This window comes from Diadema setosum, chromosome 11 (genome assembly GCF_964275005.1).
Source record: "Diadema setosum chromosome 11, eeDiaSeto1, whole genome shotgun sequence".
Lineage (NCBI taxonomy): Eukaryota > Metazoa > Echinodermata > Echinoidea > Diadematoida > Diadematidae > Diadema > Diadema setosum.
Genome location: NC_092695.1, coordinates 35,622,771 through 35,644,376, shown reverse-complemented (window position 1 = coordinate 35,644,376; position 21,606 = coordinate 35,622,771). Strand labels below are relative to the sequence as shown.

The following is a 21,606-nucleotide window of genomic DNA, read 5'->3' as shown; positions in this document are numbered from 1 at the left end:
TGCTGTATCACTAGTTTTCTGCCACGAAAATATGATTTTCACTTTCAGTTCACTTCAGTTGGGATTTATTTCCATTCCATTCATTCACAACAACAAAAAAATACAAAGTATACATTATACAATCATTATCCCATAATTTTCTAGAAAAATTGACCAAAAAATTGTTGTATTAGAATGGGGAAAAGTTGCCCACTGAAAAACAGAGCTTTCTTAGGTAGCTATGTGTTGGAAATCAGCCTATACTGTGCATCAAAAGTGTTCTCAGGTCCCAGATAAGAAAAAGAAATGTTTGTTCCTATTCTTGGCAGACTCGAAAATGGCATATTCAGGGTTTACGCAAGTGAATGATAAAGACATAGTGAAGAAACTGTTTTGTAGTAACGGGTCACATGATTTTGAAATAGAGGGACACCAGGTACTTTACTATCTGTAGTTGATTTTAAGCCAGACATTTGTGAAGCTGCTAAAGATGGTTGTCGCATTTTCACACTGTATTCTATATACAATGGTGCTGAGTGGACATGGATGAAAGGAATATACCTCAAGATATTTTGTATGTTCATTGATGCCCAGTCCATTCATCTGTGAACATAGCATAATCAGATGAGAATAAGCAAGAGGTTTGGATATTGTATGATGTTGAATAGACCTAAGCAGGTAAGTATGGGTATTACGATAGCATGCCTAGCTTTCAATATATCCAAAACCATCTCTCTTTCAGTCGTTTTCTGTAGTGAGATTGTTTGGTATTGCTGTACAGTAGTGCATGATGAAATCCTGACTTTGAATTACAGCATGAAAAGCTAAGTTGTAAAATGTCTGTTTTCATGGTGGATATGTTTTGAAACATATGCGAAGTAGTTTTATGAATGTTTGTTCAGTCCTGCCAGTGTTCAAGTTCTTCCATTATCGAGATAGAAACCTTAGCACTAAATTGCATGCCAGCTGTATCGATGGATTAAATTATTTGTGTCGTTGCTCTGTCGCATTATCCTTTTTTTTTACCCTTTGAGAATATTCAAATATCATCAAAATCATGCTCTAACATTGCCCATAACATAGCAGAAAACAACCCTCAAAAGTCCTCTCTAAAAATATTTTTGGCAACCATAAGTCTGAGGTGTCTGTGTGTCACTGTGCATTTTTGATTCGCAGAAATGAAAAAAGAAAGAAGAAAATGTACGCTCATTGATGATTTAACATGCAAGATTTTGAAAGTATCATGTCGCTAGAGGATTTAACTATGTTTTGGGTTAAAGATCTAAACTCATTGGGTGTGTAGATCATGTCTTTGATGATTGATGCAATGTAACTTTAGAAGGTAGAGGGAGCACTGCCTGTATTGCTTCGGCATTGGATTCTAAAGGTGTTTGTTAAACCTGAAGTCAAGGAAAATAATAATGATAACTGGTAGGATTTCACCACCATGACAGTTAAACAGCTCACACCAAAATGATATCTTCTCTGCCATCCTGGGTAGGTGGGGCTTTTATAGGAGACAGGAGACTGGGTGCTTCCTGTATGAGAGGGAAGACAGAGAAACTCCATTGTTTTTCCCATCTGTAAGGTGTAAAAGGGAACAGACTCATTCCTATCATATCACTCATCAAGACAACCCTTTTTAGGTGGCAGAATGTTCAAAGAAGGAGATTCCTTTCTTCTCTCCCCCCCCCCCAATAAAAAGAAACAAAAGAGAGACTTTGCTCTCATCTGTTATTAGTCATTGTGATTTGGAATTCCCAGCTTTTCTCTTGAGTATTTTAGGAGGTTTATCCAAATATATCAAACTGCATGGTAAACTCCTCTATGTAGACTCATTCACATTTGTATTACTGACACCATGCTGGGTTCCCTTTGTAAACTGTCTGGGGATATTGCAACTGATTGACAATAAAAACACCTTAACAGAAGAATTTCATGAATTTGAATGTCTGGGGTATATCTTGATACTTCAGTGTGCTCACAATATTAAATAACCTGTGAGCCACATTTACTTCTAAGTACGATTAGTATATGAATACTTGTAAATCATTAGGTAGACTACTAGATTCTGAAATATCAGAATGAACAGAGATTGCATTCCTTGACCCTGAACTCCTGGGGGGCATTTCATGAAGCTTTTTTGTCCAACAACTTTGTCGGACAGAATTGCTCTCGGCCAATCAGATGCAAGGATTTCAGTAACTTTTAACAGTTTGTCAGATGAACTATCTGACAAATTGCTTCATGGAATGCCCCCTTGATTTCACTTACAGTGACTCCTTGGATTGGTAAGATATTCAGGGTAGGAGCTTTGTCCATCTGTCACCAAGGGAAACATCCACCTTGCATTTGATGCTTCTTCAAGGGTCACATGTATCAAAGGCATTCATGAGGGCAGTGGTCTCAGCAAGAGAGTCATATGTGATTACATAACATGCGAGATGTCAAACTTCATTCTGCATCTCATCTCCGTGCTTAGTGTCATCCTGAAACAAAACATCAGTCATTTTTTTCACCCAGATATCCATTCTTTTTAACTCCACAATGTAACATCTGTTCTGCTGTACTTCATCCTAATTGCTCTTTTCTGACAATGTCCTTGCATTGTAGATCTATATTTATCTAGTATGCATTAAGTGTGTGATGCAGAAAACAGAGGCTGGACAAAAGTTCCAGGCCTGACAGGTGTATTTTCTGACACAATAATGCAAGCACACTCAGCCACAACTTGACCCACCAGGCTGACCATTACTGTCCATTGGGACTTGAGTGACCAGTCCTGGGGATACAAGGGAAATTCAATTAGACATAGAGGCAGACGATCATAACCTGTGGGTAGTTTTCACTTTGGGCTGGGTGCACTCAAACAGTCACACTGACCTCAGTGGGTGGGCTCATGAAAACAAAAAACAAAAAAACAACAATAGTAGTTTGTGTTTGTAACTGTCACAGTTATATTGATGAGCACAGAGCATGCATGACTTACATCACTTAGTGCATGACAGTGGTTTTTATCAGTCACTATGTCTGATGGATATCTTTTTCCCTGTTTCTAATTTTCTCGTGCCAGATGGTGACGAAAAAACCGACACCTCCAAAGAGGTGCAGGAGGCAGATGTTCCCGTCGTCTTCATCGACACTTCTCTTCCGGAGCAGCAGGAGAAGTCTCTGGCTGATGACACTCCAGCCTCACCAGGGTCGAAGAAGGAGGAGGGACAGGTGGAGGAGGAGGAAGAGGAAAGAGAACAGCAAATGATGAGGTTACCAGAGCCCAAGGAAGTCATCATCATCATGAAGGATGCGGGGACCAAGAAGGAGCCAGAGAAGGAGGAGGAGAAGGAGAAGGAGGAGGTGAAGGAAGAGGAGGAGAGTGCTCCTGAACCTCAACCCGTGGAGACCGACGCTCCTCAGGAAAGTTCTACCAAGGAGGACGACGAGAAGGAGAATGTCGAGATGGAGAAGGAGGATGATGAGATAATGACAAGAGAGCCGACCAAGGAGGAGATCGTGGAGGAGCGAAGATTGAGCGTTGCCGCCAGCAAAGCCCTCTTTGAAGCGAGGATCCCAGAGCCAGACCCTGTCAAGACCAACAACAGGGTGAGGGTAAACGGGTTCTCCCACAGGGCCAACAACATCAGGCCAGTGGGCGAGGAGCAGACACCAGCAGCTGAAACCAAGGCAGAGGCAGATACCAAGGTGACGGAGAAGGCGGAGGAGGAGAAGGAGGAGAAGATTGCGCCAGTCATCGAGATGGACAAGGAGGAGGAGGAAGAAAAGAATGAAGAGGAAGAAAAGCTTGTCAGCCTCAAGGACAGAATCTCAAGGTAAGTTAGAAAGAAAATGGCCTGAGTATCCATATACTCGTTTGACATCTCATTTCCTGACAACAGGTGGTGGCTGAAGCTTCCTTGGGGACAAAATGAAATTGGCTCCTAGCAACATGAGGGAGAAGTGTATGGGACTCACTCCCCCATGGCTGTTTGGGCAGTCAGCAGCAATGATATCAATCTAAAGGATACGTGTGAGATGTACAAGTCTTATTGGATGTTTCAAAACAAGTTTGCTGACCCAGCAGAGCAAAGAGCCTTACTAGACTGTTTGCTGTTTTTGTCCTCTTCAGAGAAACCTTTAACTTTTGGATTTGTAAAGTGATCGTGTGAACGGAATGTTTGCAGTTGTTTACAGAAGCACATGGGTTAAGTGTTAGCATGTTGAATGATGAGTTTGTTCATACGTCAATCAGTGTTGACATTTTAATAGGAAGGAAAAACATATTGATAACAAAATACTATTTTACTGTACAATTTACACTTAACACACAATTTTCATGGTATTTTCTCAGTCAAGGCAGAGACCCATGTAAGTATAATACACATGAAAAGAAATCAGTCTTAAATCATATTCTAGGTTATTGCTGTCCTTTCAGTAAGTAGCCCAATTAAGTATATTAAAGGCACACAAAGCTCTTTTTTATATACTTGTGGTAATATGGAATGGAATCCAAGCAGACCAGGACTTGTCAGCTATTTTGATATCTGATAATTTTGTTCTAAGATGCACATTTATAGTATCACTTTCCAATGATTTATCGCAAAGCCCAGAACAGTGAAAGACTCCTTCCTGCCATTAACTTTCAGGATTTGTTCATTAAGACCCAGTCGCGAGTACTCTACCAGTATAGGTGGAAATATTTTTGTTTTATGGTTCCAGCAACACTGACAGAGTTGCCTCTAAGAAAATTGATTCTTTGCTGCAAGAAAGGCAGCAAAAAAAAAAAAAAATCTTGTTTCCTTCACCCCTGCCCAAATTAGTGCCACTAATGGTTCATTTCCCTGAACCCCATTTACCAAATTGCCGGAGTGTTATGGCAAGAACGTACTAAATAAAAGAGAAAAAAAAAAGAAAGTTGAAAATGCAATCAACAACCTGTAATAAATCTTCCACCCCCTTCCCCCAAGCTTAACATCACATGCATGTACAGTTTAAGATAATTATGTGATGTTCATTTAATGACTGCTGTAGAAAAGAAAATTCTGAATTAAAAAAATATATATATTATGTAATGGTAATATGTAACATTACAATCCATTATTGTATTATGATATGATAGAGTCCATGACATCAGGGAAAGTAAATGCTATTATCTTACCATAAGGTGGTACAATTCTTTTGCTAACTCTGTGGATTTTGTATGATTGTTTCAAAGGTACCAGAGTCTAGCCAGTAAGACAAAGGGAATCACGTCACATGTGCCAACTCGGACGAGCCCCAGCAAGCAGAGGCCGGCCTCGACCAGCAACATCGAGAACAAGGACCGCAAGTTTGGGCCCAAGGTGACCAAAGATGACATTTCAGCCAATGACTCGTTAGAAATGTTAGACCAGCCCAAAACCAGAGGTACAGGTGTGATCTTATCATGTCTTCTGCACTGGCATCGTGGTCTTACACCTGCAAGCTGGCATGTGATATGGGTTTGGTTTGGCCATGACTGAATGGGCATGACAATTAAAAGGACAAATCTGGACCAGAAACAACTTTGATTTCAAAAACAAGGCAAACAATTTACAAGCATAACAGTTGAAATCTTATCATACTCAGGTAGAAAATTAGGAAGTTGTGAAATATTCAAGATTAGCGAGAGTTTGCAAAACAGTTCTTGAACAGGTTATATGAATATGCGAATGAATAAGCTGATGATGTCATCACCTCACAGTTTTCTATAGACCTTGTGAAAAAAAAAAAGTGACGAAAATTCATATTTTCTGCTATAAACAGTGCAAAACATAATCTTATCCCTGGCTGAATGACTTTAAAATAATGATCAGTCAGCTTTATTAGGATTTGAGACTGGGGCATAGTTGCATTTGAGCATAAAACTAGATATTTCAGGACTTTGTGTACAAGTTATATGGCAAGTTTTGAAGAAGTGACATCAACTCGCTCATTTGCATCTTCATATTGACTGTTCAAGAACTGTTTGTTAAAATAAACAAAATTTCACCATTTCTTTACTTCCCTAATATTCTTCAGATTTGTTTGTATTTGTGATGTTGTGCTTACAAGAGAACGGAAAAAAAATAACTTTGCTCTTCCTCTCAGACTAACTTTTAATTGGTCTGGCATTGTCCAATAACATAGGATAATCAAACACACGTGTTGGAGGACGATTAGCAAAGTCAGAAACCAGTGCATGGACTTGTCAGGTTAATGAATACACTTATGACATTTTTTTTTTTTTTGAATTTCACAACTCTTTGCCAATAAGGATTTAGAAATTTATTCATGACATAGGGACCAAATTTATTGTAAAGGACAGGTTTAGTTCCACATGACCTGGAAGAAAAATTATAGTGGTTAGAAGGTAGATGCCGTCATATTGATTTGTTGCACGGGACATGTTCTTTAGCTTTGATTAGGTGTGGTTCTCTCCTATTCACTCTCCATGTATCCTTTTTGTTCCAGTTTCTTTTATCTTCTTTGTCTGCACACAGTCCTATGTTCTCCAACAATAGATTTCCACCTGTGCATGTTGTACATTTCTTAGCCAATCAAAGACCTTTTTTTTTTCCAGAGAATGCCTTCATGGGTGACTCACGCCCTCCTTGAATCTTTGCTAGACAGCGGTCTTAGATTGAGAGATTGCAAAGTCTTGCTCGATACGGCATCTTGTAGGAGTGCGAAGGATGTCGTGACACATTATCCCCCAGTACCTTTGCATTACCCTTGAGCACTGGGGAGACGTAATCACAATGCAGTGAAGGGGGGGGGGGGGGGGGAGGATGCCGAGCGTTTTACCCAGCTGTTTGTGTCCTGAACTTCTGCCCCCATGAATAACTCATTGTGAGAATGTTGGTGCCACTGTGAATACTTAAATGGAGGTGGTGAGATATGTTGATTGTATGGCATGACTGTGAGGCTTTTATTACCTTTGGATGATAAGTACAACAACCACAAGTGAACTCTCCAAATTTTCACCCTCTCCCCCCTCCCCCCCCCCCCAAAAAAAAAAGATCAACATTGATAGATACCATTGGTAGTGTGCTACTTCTATTTCTATGAAATTATGCTGTATTTCTCTGCTTTAAAATTTAGAGATTTCAAAATATTTTTTTTTTTCACTATAAAATACTATATTCACTTTGACTGTAAAGGCTATCAAATGAAGCTATTCTTAGAATTTTTGTCAAAACATCAAAATTGCACTTTTCAAAGTAAAAGATAGTGTATGAACAATACCATGCTATCAATGCAAAGAAGATATCTTTGATCCGTTAAATCCCGTGATACAGGAAATTCTGTTCTCTCCCAAAATGAACCACCCAGAATAGCTTTGGGAAATGCAATCAAAAAGTACCATGCTGTGAAAGACGCTATTTTATTTTTGATCTCTTTGGACTCCCATGGCCACACAATGCCATGAACACAGAGGTTTGAAGGTCTGTGAAGATGTAGCAGCTAGGGGAATTACAAACTCAATTCATTGCACAAGGGCATTGAAAAAAACAAAGAACTTTTTTTTGATTGAGTGATAAGTTAAAGGGCAAGATCACCAAAAATATATGTGTGGATTGGGTGAATGCAGCAATATTTGTAGAACGCATTAGTGAACGTTTGAGGAAAATTGGACAATCCATTCAAAAGTTTGAATTTGTCAAGTTTTTGTGAAGCCATTGGTAGATGAAAATACTACTACAGTTTGTGATGTCACATGCCAAGAATGATATTAAAGAAATATAAAGAAAATTCAACATTCTCACTTTTTCTAGTGGAGTGAAAGAGCACTTGACTTGCCTCATTCATAAAGCAGGAGGAATGATATTGCCCTTAATCTATGTCAGTAACAAGTCAAGGGAATGTGTACTTTAAATAAAGAATGGAATTTTGTTGAAGTCTCTGTATATTTTCTGAATATCATTCTTCATATGTGACATCACAAACTGTAGTAGTCTTCTCATCCAGTGATGATGGTGCTGGAACTTTGAAAATTCATAACTTTTGAACAGATTGTCCAGTATTCCTCAAACTTTCACTGATGTGTTCTGCTGATAATGCTGCATTCACTTGAATCACACATACTTTGGGTCAACTTGTCCTTTAAAAGTCTGATTAGATCTTTTTTTTTGTTTTGGTTTGTTTTGTGGCACATATTTTTGCATCTTTCTGCATCTTGAAAAAAATAAAGTTAATCGAATTTAACATTACTTCCTATGATGCAAAGTTGAGAACATGGGAACTACTTGGTAATTTTAATTATTTTGTTTTTTCTCTTTGTTGTATGACATTTACTTGCTTAATATTTAATTGGTCTTACTTGCTTTATATTTAATTGGTCTTTGGGGGCCATAGATTATTTCCAAGATATGACTGCTCCAACTCCTTTCATTAATGTCTACGAGAGTCATGCCCTGTAACAAGACTCAAGAGTCGGTATTTCACATCACATCAAAACCAATGTAGTGCTCCCAATGGCAGTAGCCATATATCTTATGCCAATACCCTAAATGGTGACGTTTCTTGTTTCAGAATTCATTAACCTCCAATGTTTCTTTGGGGGGAAAAAAAAGATCATTTCTACCCAGGGCTGATTTTGTTTCTGCAATCATGTAGATGTGCCAAACAGTAGTACTCTCATTATTCACCTGTAATGAGCCCTAACATATGTGACCCGCTACAACAAAAGGATCCTAAAGTCGCTGACGGGTGAGCCGAGAAAATCGAGTTTGAAGTCAGATCACCAAAACCTGTCAAAACGTTCAGATTTCTGTTTTAACATAATTTTGTAGTCTAATGTATCTTCTATCATCTGCCGAAATTTTGAAGCTAAATGATCAAAGGAAAGGCCTGAAAATAGCATTTTTCTGGGCCATGCTTGGCTCGCCCGTCAGCGACTTTAGGATCCTTTTGTTGTAGCGGGTCACATATTCTTTCTTTTTCTAAGATCTTAAAGACATAAATTATATACTCTGCCAGCATGCCCCTGAATGATATCTGTGATGAAGGTAAAACATTTCAGGACATAAGTGTAGCTTTGATCATTAATTTCATTTGCGTCAGCATTTGAGCAACATTCCCAGCTCAGTTTTATATTGTTTTGATTAATCACAAGAAAATTCTGCATCTTGCCGTTTTTCTTTTCTAACATCTTTTCTGTTTTTTTTTTTTTTCTGGGTTTTTTTGTTTTGTCCACATGTCCTCTAATAATACCAGACCCCCAGGGTGTGGTTTTAAGAGGGATAACCAGGAATACAATTGAATGAATTTGCCAAAATTATCCAAGCATTGACAGCAGAAGGTCAATCGTGAGTTTTAATCAAATATTTTTAACGAGCTTCCTCATTCATTTACTCCGAAAGAGGAACTCTAACACAGGTTTTCTTGCCTTCCATTGAATCGGAGTCTTGAATGGTACATTGTTGATCTCTAGCTGTGTCATTCAAACCATTATAACTGTGAAGGTGGGGTTTCCCAGTATCTGCCATACTTGGTATTCATGACTACTGCTGTTATTCACAGATTTTTTTTTTTTTTTTTTTTTTTTGCCATTGAAAAGGAGCAAAGCTTTTACAGAAAAAGAAAACAACAAAGGGTTTGGAGGCATTATGAATAAACATTGCTGCAAACCGTTACATTGTCGATGAAAAACTATGAGTCATTCTGTGTAATGATTTAGTTGGGAAAAAAAAAAACAATGGCATTTCGACAAGTAGTCTGGCTCTGCAGGAATGTAAGATTAGCCTGTCTAGAGCGAATTGACTGTTCAGACCAATTGGCAAGAAGTTTTACCACCTCGATTGTTGATTAGAGCAAGTTTTAAGTGGTGTGAGATGGATTCCTTTATAACGTTCCTCTTTCTATCATTCGATGGAAAACCAGCTCTTAAAATGGATTTTAAATTCCCTCTGTACATGCTAGTAGCCAGGGTGTGCACAGGGTTTGTCCATTAGGTACAATCCTCAAAATTGTAATACACTGTGAATTGATATTTGACAGGATTTAATTGAAACATACTTACAGACTTTGCCAGCTTGCTTTATGGTAATCATCTCAGCATGAAGTTGATTATAGCTTGTAGATAATGTCATGGGTGTATGACTGCAGCATGTAATTTGGGAGATGTTCCCTATTCTAAAAGTTCAATAATCTTAGAATGAAATAAGGTCCGATATTACTTTAATTTTGGATTAATGAATGTTCGGAATAGCAAACCTAAATTTATTTTCAAATCAATGAATCTTTAGAATTATGAACCTTGTTTCATTTTTTGCAGTTACAAATCTTCAGAGTAATTAACCTAATTTCATTTTTGGATTGATGAAACTTCCGAATAATGAACTGTTACTGTGATTTTCTTCCTTTTAATCCTTTTTGGGGCCACCATTTCAAATGCCACTGATAATTCGTGCGAACAGGGTGCCAGTGGTTAAGCCAGGTATCTTCAAACAGGAACTTACCAGCCTACCATAGTCTATGCCTCTTATTCTCACACACAGTAACAATACAGACTCATTCCTCAGCTACAGACTTTGAAAGGGGGAGGGAGGGAGGGAGGGGGGAGACCGGAGTCCGATATGTTTTAGGGGGTAATTAAAGGTGACGGGAGTCACTTGAGAAGACGTCATGTGATACGGACATGACTGCCTCCCTCTTTCCTTTCCCGGAACCTTCTCTCCCTCAGTGACTTCCTTCTGGTCCCAGGAATCTTTGCCTTTGACAATTAAAGAGCCTTTCAAGAGCAGTCATGTGAAACATTGCTCTTCATTTTTTTATTTTTTTGTTCCTTAGTTGTCTGTATTGGTATAGCCCTCCTATTTCTTAGATGGAGTAAGACAAAGAGGTCGTGAATGTGTTGTGCATTAGCACGTAATATCCTCAAATTGTATGTCGTCATAGTTACGGGATAGGGAGTCTGCATGAGATTCCCTTCTCTTACCCACTTTGGATAAACTTGTCAGTGTGAATGAAAGGGCCGAAGACTTTGACCATCCTTTTGTCTGCTAGAGCAGTATCATTCCTGTTTGTACGTAACTCTCTTTTTTTAGTCAATATGAATGAATCTGCAATAGCATAATTTACATTTGGAGTAACAAAAAATAGCAGGACTTTATATAACATTGTTAGTCCAATAGGCCCTACAGCTTTAAGTTATGTTCCATCTCCAACTTCTACAACGTATCTAAGAGAGATGATTAGGAGCGACTGCATGATCGATGCCTTTTGAATGAATTTCTCATAGTTTTTGATAGTAGCGAATGTTTCTGCATGCTTTAACATGCATGCACTCCTGGCATGCGGACAGACAGGCATTCACTGTGATGCATGCATGCATACAGACAGAATTCTGTACATAAAAAAAGTAAGATCCAAGGATCATCACGATCCCATGAATAGTGCACCCCATTTCCAAACTCTTTTTAGTCTGGATGTGTGGAGCTTTTCTCCCTGATTACAAAAGGTCATCAAGATGTCAGACTTCCGCAAATCTTTTTATTTTTCTCTGTCTCTCTCTTCATGAAAGGCTATTCAGCATTCACAAAATATGTTGCATTTTGTACTCAACCACTGATATGGTTGTTTTTTAGCAGAATGACTTAAGATAAGAGTTGTCATTCTAGACTATTTGGGATAAGGGTACTTGAGTGAACATCCATGTCTTGAATCATGCTTTGATTTGCATGGAAAACTGAATATGCCACTGAGGTATTTACTTACAAATTTATGACAGGTATGTGAGTATTCAACAACAAAAATCTGTGGTTTCTTTGTTCTGACTGTGCTTTGCATTCTGCTGTTTGCCTAGGTTCCGTCAAAGCCCTCATCAACAAGTTCCAGCAAACCCAGCTCAACGGCAACGACAACAGACACATCCAAACCGTCCACTAATCCCTCGTCTTCATCGTCTTCAACGCCGACGCCCTCCTCCTCAACCACCACTCCTCCGGTATCGTCCACCACCCCAACAGCGCCCTCGCCGTCACGCAAGCCCCTGACCCCCAAGATTGACCGCTGTCTGGTGTGCCAGAAGGCGGTCTACCAGAACGAGATGAGCAAGTTGGAAGGACACGTGTTCCACCGCCGGTGCCAAAAGTGTAGCGAGTGCCAGCGAACTCTCACACTCTGGAACGTCGACATCACGGGCGACAAGCTCTACTGCAAGCAGCACGGCAGCGTCGTCAAAAACAAACAACTCCAAGAGAGACTCGTTGCCGTCTAGCATTATTTTTAGACTCGGTGTGTCTTAGATGGACAACGGAAAGACTCACTTCTCTGGACATATTTTGTGTACATTGTACTTAGAACAAGAGAATGAATGCTGTACAAAGTCAATAGAATCATACTCCAATATAAATATAGTCTATGATTATTATCATGAGAATTCACCATACTTGCATATATATACTACCATTTAGCAGACAAGTCTAATGTGCTTTTATATGATATAATAAACATGCATATATTTTCTGTTAATGGCATTTGTTAATCTCTAACAGTTTAAGAATTACAGTTAATTAATATTCATATAATAATATTTATATGATTACAAGGGGGTCACCATTATGTGACTGTCTGTCAGTTGTGTCACCAAACAGGTTTTAATTTGACTTTTCAGGATTGCTATTTACTCTGCTGCTATAAAATCAAGCAACATAAAATAACCAACAAAAATAGGAATATTGTATGATTTTTTTTTTTTTAATTTCATGTTTTGGTTACTCAAGATTACAGAATGTACCATCTGTATCCACATAAGTATCGACAGTCTCTTTGAGTAGCATTTAGGGACAAAACAGTGACAAGCGCTGAAAGCAAGGCAATGAAGATATGTCTGAAATAAGCAAAAATACTTTTTATTTCTGCTGCAGGATCCTGGAAATATAGCTGATAGTGTAAAAGTATGCTCTCTTTGCAGAAGAGATACAATTTTCAGTATTTATGTGAAAAGAAATCAAATATGGTGACTCATTGTACACCACATGTAAGATCTTTTCTTTTGCTTACTGGCCATGGCGTGCACTACTTAAAACAATTGTACAGATCCCTACAGAGGAATATTCCTTCATTTTTTTTTTCTCTGATTGGTGTAAACTTTTGATAGAAGATTTTTCTGATCCTGATCTACCAAAAGAAGGACAAGAAGGAATGCAATGGAATGGTATTCATGAATTGATCTGATGTTACTCGCATGACCTCAGCTGATCCCATCTCTGACCCTCGTCTGTATCTGAGGAGCACCCTGGGACATTTGGACACTGCGGCTTTGATGCACATGGGTGTGAACTATGCAGTAGTTGCCCTCAGTTTTTGAAGGAACTCTTGGCTAATGTTACAGGCGGGAGTCAGAGGAGGTGACCATCCATCGACATTTACCATTTGAGGTGCGTGTAGCTGGTGTGGCCTTTAGCATCCTTCTAGCACTGTCTGACGGCAGACAGAGTTTGGACAACATTGCTGTGTTCTTGATGGCACGATGCAGTTTATTACTATTGTGTGAATGTTAACGTGATGTCACACAACATCTGAACAGGTGCACATCTAGACTAGCTGGCTCACGCGGAGAGGGACCCCAATGCACCTTTGGATCAATCGAACTCCAGGGCTTTGCCACCTGTGTGGCGCGCAAGATTTAGCCTGGCCTCAGACATGTGGAACCTTTCCACGCAAAAAACACAAAGCTTGCACAAGTCGCATCTCTGCATGGTTTAGTGTGAGAGTAAACACAGAGTAGACACAGTTTATGCAAAAGTTTCAGGGGAGTTTGGGGACATATATATATATGCACACTGGACAATGACTTATCATCAAACTCCACTATCACTGATTTCTGTCAAATTGGCAACTAACCAGGGGACTTGAGGAATCAAAGCGTTCAGAGTATGGGTGACAATAAACATGTGGTGCAATCCTTGGGTCTATTTGTGCTGACTTTGTAACATGATAGTATAATTTTTTTTTATATGTACATATGAAAGTTTTGTAAATATATTGTATAATCGTGGTTAACAAAGAGATGATATAGCAAAAACATACGTTTATCTTTGTGTATGAAAAATGTAATCAGGACTTTGAAGAGAACTATTGTTTGTGTAACATGTCGAGTAATGACATTATCCCCAGCTCCTAGTGGTAAGAAATGTGAATATTTTGCATTGAAAATCAAAAATGAAAATCATGCAATTATTCCATGCATACACTTGGCATTCTTTTGAAAACAGCTTTGGGGAAAAGATCATTTCAAGTGTAATATTTGAGGTTATGATTATGACATGTTGTAATGTGTGTAGGCCTACAGCGAAGCATGCAATCTGAGGCAGAATTCTGGACAAATCTCTCACTCCTTCTCTCTCTGTATCCTCGTGTTGTTATGTGACTATCACCAATTAGCAGCAGTTTACAATTAGGTCTGGATCTTTGTGATGATATGTGTGTAAGCACATGTTGTAGCATGGCATGTTTCACTGATCCTATCCCCCTCTCTCTCTCTCTTTCTTTCTCTCTGTCTATCTATCTATCTATCTATCTATCTATCTATCTATCTATCTGTCTATCTCTCTCTCTTTCAGTTCTTGGTCTTCCATTATCCGAGAATTACTGGTAGTTGTAGAACAGAATATTCATGATGAACATACTGTGTTTACCTTTAAGTTGTAACTATGTTTTGCGCAGATTCTGTGATAACCTGCATGCTCTCACAGAAGTACCAGGTACATGCTTTCTTGGAATGCTTTTTTTTTTATTTTTTTTTTTTACTTTTTTCATTGCTTGTAATTTGTTACATAATATTGTACACTTTATGCCAGTCAGATTTGATTGCTGCACAGCTTGCAGGAGAAAAATCTTAAAGGGCAATTCTGCTTCTGTTCAAATACTTTCCCTGGCATTATCAATGTATTCAAGTTGCTTGACATTGACCAGTCAAACTGTAGCAGTCACATGTTGAAATATGGGATTTGGTTTCTATCTCTTTTTTTCTACTCTCTGTTTTGAATTCATTGTGCATGTATGAGTGCATTTGTGTTTAGTGTGTGTGTGTGTGTGTGTGTGTGTGTGTGTGTGTGTGTGTGTGTGTGTGGTATTCACTATTTTGTGTATGGTGGTTCGTGATGTATTCTTATTCCAGATTATTCCAGCTTTGATTTTCAAGAGAAGTGTGTATTCTGTACTCTGGCATTCCCTCAATTTATTCATTTTAGTGGACAGAAATAGGCAGAGGTAGTTTGAAAAGGCCAGTCCGAGTGTGACCAAAAAATAAATGATAATAATAATAAAATACAAAGATTATACAGTTTTGTAAGTTAAACAGATTTTTCATGATTGTGTTCTCCTTTGTGGCCTCATTTGTATATTTGTGGGTTTGTTTGTTTGTTTGTTTTTTTACCAAACATTGACTCTTCTTTGGATTCCAATTGATATCCGTGTCCTAGCTCTTTCATCATTTTTTTTTATACCAGCATGAGAGTTTCCATGATTTGATAAGGTATTTTTGTACCGAAATGAAGAAACCGTAGCGATTGACTGTTTTGTGTGTGTGTGTGTGTGTGTTTGTGTGTATGTGTGTGTGAATGAGTGTTGTGGTATTTTCAAGGGAAGATTAAGACAAGTGGGATTTTAAGGGGATTGTTTGCAATCTTCAGCATCAATGCAATGACAGCATCGGTTGGTTTTAACTCATTCCTTCTCATACTCTCTCTCCAATTTATGTTCAATGTTTTTCAAGTTTAGTGCCTCTTTCATTTCTATATTGCGAGCAGTGCCTTCACATCAAATCAAATCAAATCAAATCAAATCAAATCGAATTAACATGCCACCAAGGGATAGATGAATGGAACTTGTGGCTGTACAAGCAGTGAATTTGGGGAGAATTTGTTACTGTTTGTAATCAATACCTCATAAAATAGCATGCAACTGCATGATTGTATTCAATTCAATAAAATCGCTGTGTATAAGTGTATTTGATTGTTGATATGAGATGTGTTTTTCACTTGTTGTGTTTCTATATATTCCATGTATATAGGCACGCAAGTCCAATAAAACCAGGTTGTATTCAAACAATAAATTGTAGAATTAGCACATGTTTTGATATCATTGAAAATTCATTGTGACTGCATGATTAAGAAATACAGTATGCAAGTACACTACTTTTTTTCTTTGTTATTTCTTGAATATTTGTTTAAAGACTATATATAATGTAAGTGTCTTTGTTTTATGCTTTTATTTGCCAGTTTTCTAGATGTATTCTGATGTACCATTGAACTCAAAAGTAGTGAGGACTGCTTAAAGTGGCAGTATATATCAATATGACTTAGACGGAAAATGTGTGTGGAGTTGGCTGCAATCAATCATTTCACAGAACCCCAGTCAAGTTACATGAACAAAATAAAAAAATATACAATTAGAATGTAGAAATACTTTTGTTCCTGATTTCTGGCTGAAAGGTGATGTATATTGACAAGAAATATTTGTATCTCGTACGTTTCATATTTGTCATGGTTGCATTTGTTACAGTGTGTATTCATAATTGTTTTGATGTGTAAAAGACTGCAGAATTATTGTATGCAATAGCAGTTTACAATGTCCTAGTAATCCTTGTTCATTGACAGATTCAGTGATAGATTTGTATGTTTTACAGTAGCAAATAGCTGCTTTTTCATGTGCGAATGAGGATGATGTATGTAATGTATGTTTACGTAAACTTGAATACAGTAACAACACGTGTACACTTATTATATTGGTATGTAAATAGTTAATATATTTTTGTCTGTAACAGTGATATGTAAGCATGAGTGTGTAACAAGATGAACTGATACAGACAGTCATTTTTTAATGTAACAATACCACTATGTTACTGTGGATAGCTTACCAACATTTATAGTAACATGGAAATACTGATGAGAAGATTTGGAAACTTACAATCTACTTCAGTTTTTTCTTGATCTTTCTTGCTTCTCTACCTGTATCATTTTGTATACCACACACATGCGGTGCTAGATCACAAATTTTCACATGATAAGGAATAAAGAGCAAGCTTGTATGATAAACAAATGTTGTATGGTGACCTTGTTTATGTTGTGGTGGATTGGTTAAATACATCTCAAAATGAGTATTCCTCCCTTGGTAGAGAGATAACCTTGCTGATCACATCAGTCTTTGGACTATTGTGTCATGTACAAACAAGATTTCTGCAGCTCAAAGTAAACTGATCTATTTAATGATTGCATACTGAACCTTCTGTCTATCAGTGATTTCTGAGGAATCGGGACAATTTACATGAAAGGTAACATCGTGCACGTACTTGGTGCTGTTCCAACAATAACAGAATTGATTTTGGATGCTTTTGAAATTATGCAGTTTTGATGAGATTGATGTGTGTGCATGTTTCAAAAGAAGGAACATTTTCATAATGTTTATAATACATGAGCGTGTATAATATGCTTGATCATTTGTTAGTCGTTACATCAAGGGTCTGTGAATTTATTTCATGTAGAAAACTTTATCTTACAGCTCAGTGTCACTTCTGGCAAAGTTGACTTTGATAATCATAAATACTGGAATCACACAAAGAAGATGGTAGAAATGTCCCCCCTTCCCCATTTTTTTTTCTTTTGTTTTGACAAAAAAAATAAAGAGGGGGCGTGCACCCGGTGCGCCCCCCTCTGGATCTGCCACTGGCAGGGGCGGATCCAGGAATTCTGTAAAGGGGGAGCGCAACTAATATTTCTGGTGCCACTTCCATGTTTCATTTCATTTTTTCATTTTTATTTCTTTTGTTTTTAACGAAAAATAAAGGGGGGGGGGGCGTGCGCCGGTTGCGCCCCCCTCTGGATCCGCCACTGCACTGGTATTACCAGACTGAAATTGTTTGGTGTGGAAGATGTAAGTTTCTCACCGAGTTCATGTCAAAAGGGTTAATTTGATTAAGATGTATGGACAGGTCAATACCAATGGGATACTTGTTAGGGTTGATGACATCATCACTTCCGTCATGATCATTAGGTTGCACTGACACATGTATCACTTTTATTGGCAAAACTTTGATAGTCCATGATTTTCCTATGCAAGTCGGATTTTAAAGAAAAATACCTATCTTGATCACGTGATCTTTGCTATGAGCAACTTGAATATGGTGTGGAATTGGAATTGCTCCATAAGTGACCAATTTCAGTGATAAGACGTAGCAGACAACACAAATACAGTGCCAGGAGACTGGGGGGAAACGACTTCCTAGCACCAAGTCTGCACAACCAGTGAGTGTTTAAGAGCCCCGATCTTCCCTTTTGACGAACAATTATCATTATCAGCCGTCATTGTGTCAATTTACACGATTACGGGCGGGAAGCAGACGAGCCGTAGGTGTGGCCTTTGAAAACAACAATTAGATCAAGGAGCACTGCTAAAGTACATAATTGAACATGGGTGCATAAACGCACACGCACACACATGTAGTGACACACGCGCAAAGACAAATAATATATAACGTCACAAGGTTTTACTTGGGGCACTTATTGCGACAGCAGTAGCGCTTTTACACAAAGTGATTTCGTGTCAAACCCCATCCCAAACACACACACACACACACACGCACACACACACACGAAGAAAAAGAAGAAGAAGAAGAAAAAAGATAAACCAGTTTTTGATAATTATGTTCTTGACAAAAGAGCTCTTGGATAACATTGATGTACAATAAATTTTGTCCCTCATCTTCAACACTCCCTAAAAGGAAAATGCTCATAAGTGATGCTGTCCCGATGTAATTTATTTTTTTATAGTTCTTTCTGTGAGAGTGCAACGCAAAGACAGGTTTTGTTTGTTTGTTTGTTTTTTTGTCTGTGTGTTTGTTTGTTGTTGTTTTTTTATATATATATTTAGATCCCAGGATTATTTTTTTCTTGCGTGCATAGTTTAGTGTTGGTATTCAGTGCTTTCAGTGTGCTCGTTATGACGCCCCCCCCTTATTTTAGCTTATATAGGAGTATATTTTTGCCCGTGCGTAAACAATGGATAGAGAGAGAGAGGGGGGGGGGGGGGCGGAGATTGATGTGTAAGACTGTGAAAACTTTGGTATTGAACATTTTTCCGAAAGTTTTTTGGTCACCCGAATGCCGTCGAAATCTCACTACTACAAGTGTATCGTATTTTTGTCTGGATTTTTGTCAACATCAATGCGATTTGTCATACAGACACTCAGAGTCACGGGACTCCTCCACCAAACACGGCATTGACATTGCATGTGAACAGGTTTCTATAATGATAATAAACAGAGACAGAGGGAACTCCCTAACAAAACATTGTAACTTCACACTCCAAAGAACATTTCGTATAGATGCGACAAAATGGATGGACCAACGTCAACTGCAAACACTTATTAAGCAGAGAAACAAATAGCAGAGTTCATTTGGCATCCCGGAAAAATATGTTACGTGGAATCGAGATTAATTGCTGCAGGTATACGTGCAGAAAAAGAGGGCAAAAACCACTGAAAGGGGAAGAGACTGGTCGAAAGAATCGATTTCATGCTTTTATAATCCCTGAAAGTCGACATTTCTAATTTTACCAAGAGTGAGAAGAGGAAATTCGGACAATATTCTTTCCCCTTCATCCCTCCAGTGACCTTCACCGACTTATTTGATAACAGATGATACTGTTTGAATACTTGGAATAGCAACGAATGATACTGTTGGAATATAATTTGGTATTTATTACACGTTAGTGATTTAAATCACCTAGTTAGCTTCAGTTAAGTTTCACACCATACCCTCCTTGTTTGTAAGTTCGAATAATTGTTCATGTCAAAACTTGCCATAAGTTATTCTAGAATCGTTCAGCAATATTTTGCATGACGGAAAAACCAGCAATATTTGTGTCTACTCTCAAACACATGTATATTCCATCGCACAATTAGAAATAAGTGTAGATGTTCGAGAACTATTTTTCGTTTAAGAACTTAATTATTCAATAAGAGAGAAATTCAGGTTTGTTTCTTTCTTTCTTTCTTTCTTTCTTTAGAACTTGCAATATCACTCAGACAACAGTCAAACAAAAAGTATTAAAATTTTTCAGTAAATATATTTATTTGTCGAGTTACGATTGATGGGGGGGGGGACACTGGAAACGTTGAAAATTGAAATTATAATGCCTTCAGTTTGATATTTGCGACACAGAAGAAAAACAATCGCACCGAAAAATATTTTATGAGAAGCTTTTTTATCTCGAATATTAACAATCGCAACATTAGTAGCCATCCCTATGTTTAGTATTATATCTTGTCCGGAAAACACTCAATAGACCTAGTTTGTATAGACTCCATAAGAGGACAATACAAATGTAATATTGACAGATGTCGTGATTATACCACATATGTACTATAGGCGGGGCTAGTATACCTCCTTAATCCTTACGGAAGTGCCCCACCCAACAACCTTTCATTTTTCTCCATCCCTCTGGTTCTCATACTGTGTCTGCAGAGAACCGATCAACCTGCTGCACACACCCTAACATGACACCGAGTCATGCTTTGCAAACTTTATACCGCTGTATAACTATCCTCAAACTTTGGACTCCTAAAGTGTTCTTACAAAATAGTGGAATGAAAAGGGGAATTGAATACACCTGTATCATAATTGATGCTGTTAGTTTTGGTCTTGGTAATCGGGATTTGCCAGGCTCGTTCTCAACTACAGACAGGTGTGATATAGTTCAAATAATAATGGAGATGGTCACTGGCTTGGAGAACCACTCCCTTAATGACTATTAAAACAATAATTGAACCGTCTGTGGAAATGCGTCATGATAATGTATGATTATGCTATAAACGTGCATTGCGGAAGTACTAAACTATAAAGCATGAACCCATAAAAACTGACATTGCGCAGAAAAATCAACCTGAGTGTATATTTTCGTTAATGTTCATCACTAATTTATGTACCTCGTCCCGACCAGTGCGTAATTAAGTATGACGTGACAACGAGGAATAATTAAGCTGTAACTCTTTTCAGTTTCCTTCTTCGGCGTGCTCAGTAAAATTTTATTGCGTGTGATCATTGGTCGATGCTCTGCCATGTCACGTGTGTGACACTGTAGCCAGCAGGTTGCCACATTTTACTGAATGTGGATTTAATTTCTATTTTCATTGCCGAAGTTCTGTATAAAATACTCAATCTGCGGATGTTGCATCGAGGTGTTCATGATATCGTAGTCGTTGGAAACAACACTGCCTGGCACAATATTTAATTAACTATTGAAGAGGTAATACGAGCGCAAAACTTACCAAATCAATGTAATGGAATGCGATAACTTTGGTTCTGTGTTTGTATTATCATACGATGATGTTAGATACTGTCAGGTATTTATGGTATTGCAAGATAATTGTTCACACAAGTTACGAATCCCATGGAGTCCACAGTCTTCCATCCAGTGAAATGTAGATATCATAATAAATGCCAAGCCCAGCATTCAATTGTTAACATGTACACAAAACGCCACGCAAGAAGAAGTCCGCAGTGCTTATACGTAAGCCCAGAAATGTTTTCCTCTTGTATTTCATTATCATATTAATGATCGATTCTATGGGACAGTCGTCTGCTCCGTGTTGCCCGTATTTTACTTTATTTACATGTAAATTGGATTAAC

General features: G+C 38.1%; 1 protein-coding gene across 1 annotated transcript in view; it reads left to right on the top strand.

Moving 5' to 3' along the window:
• Positions 1-15,001, top strand: part of LOC140234785 (uncharacterized) — a 55,123-nt gene extending 40,122 nt beyond the window's left edge. The window contains exons 9-11 of the mRNA XM_072314821.1: positions 3,053-3,806; positions 5,189-5,315; positions 11,780-15,001. Of these exons, the coding sequence (XP_072170922.1) occupies positions 3,053-3,806; positions 5,189-5,315; positions 11,780-12,193 (1,295 nt within the window). The 3' untranslated portion in view covers positions 12,194-15,001. The remainder of the gene's footprint in view (positions 1-3,052; positions 3,807-5,188; positions 5,316-11,779) is intronic.
• Positions 15,002-21,606: the final 6,605 nt, after the last annotated feature.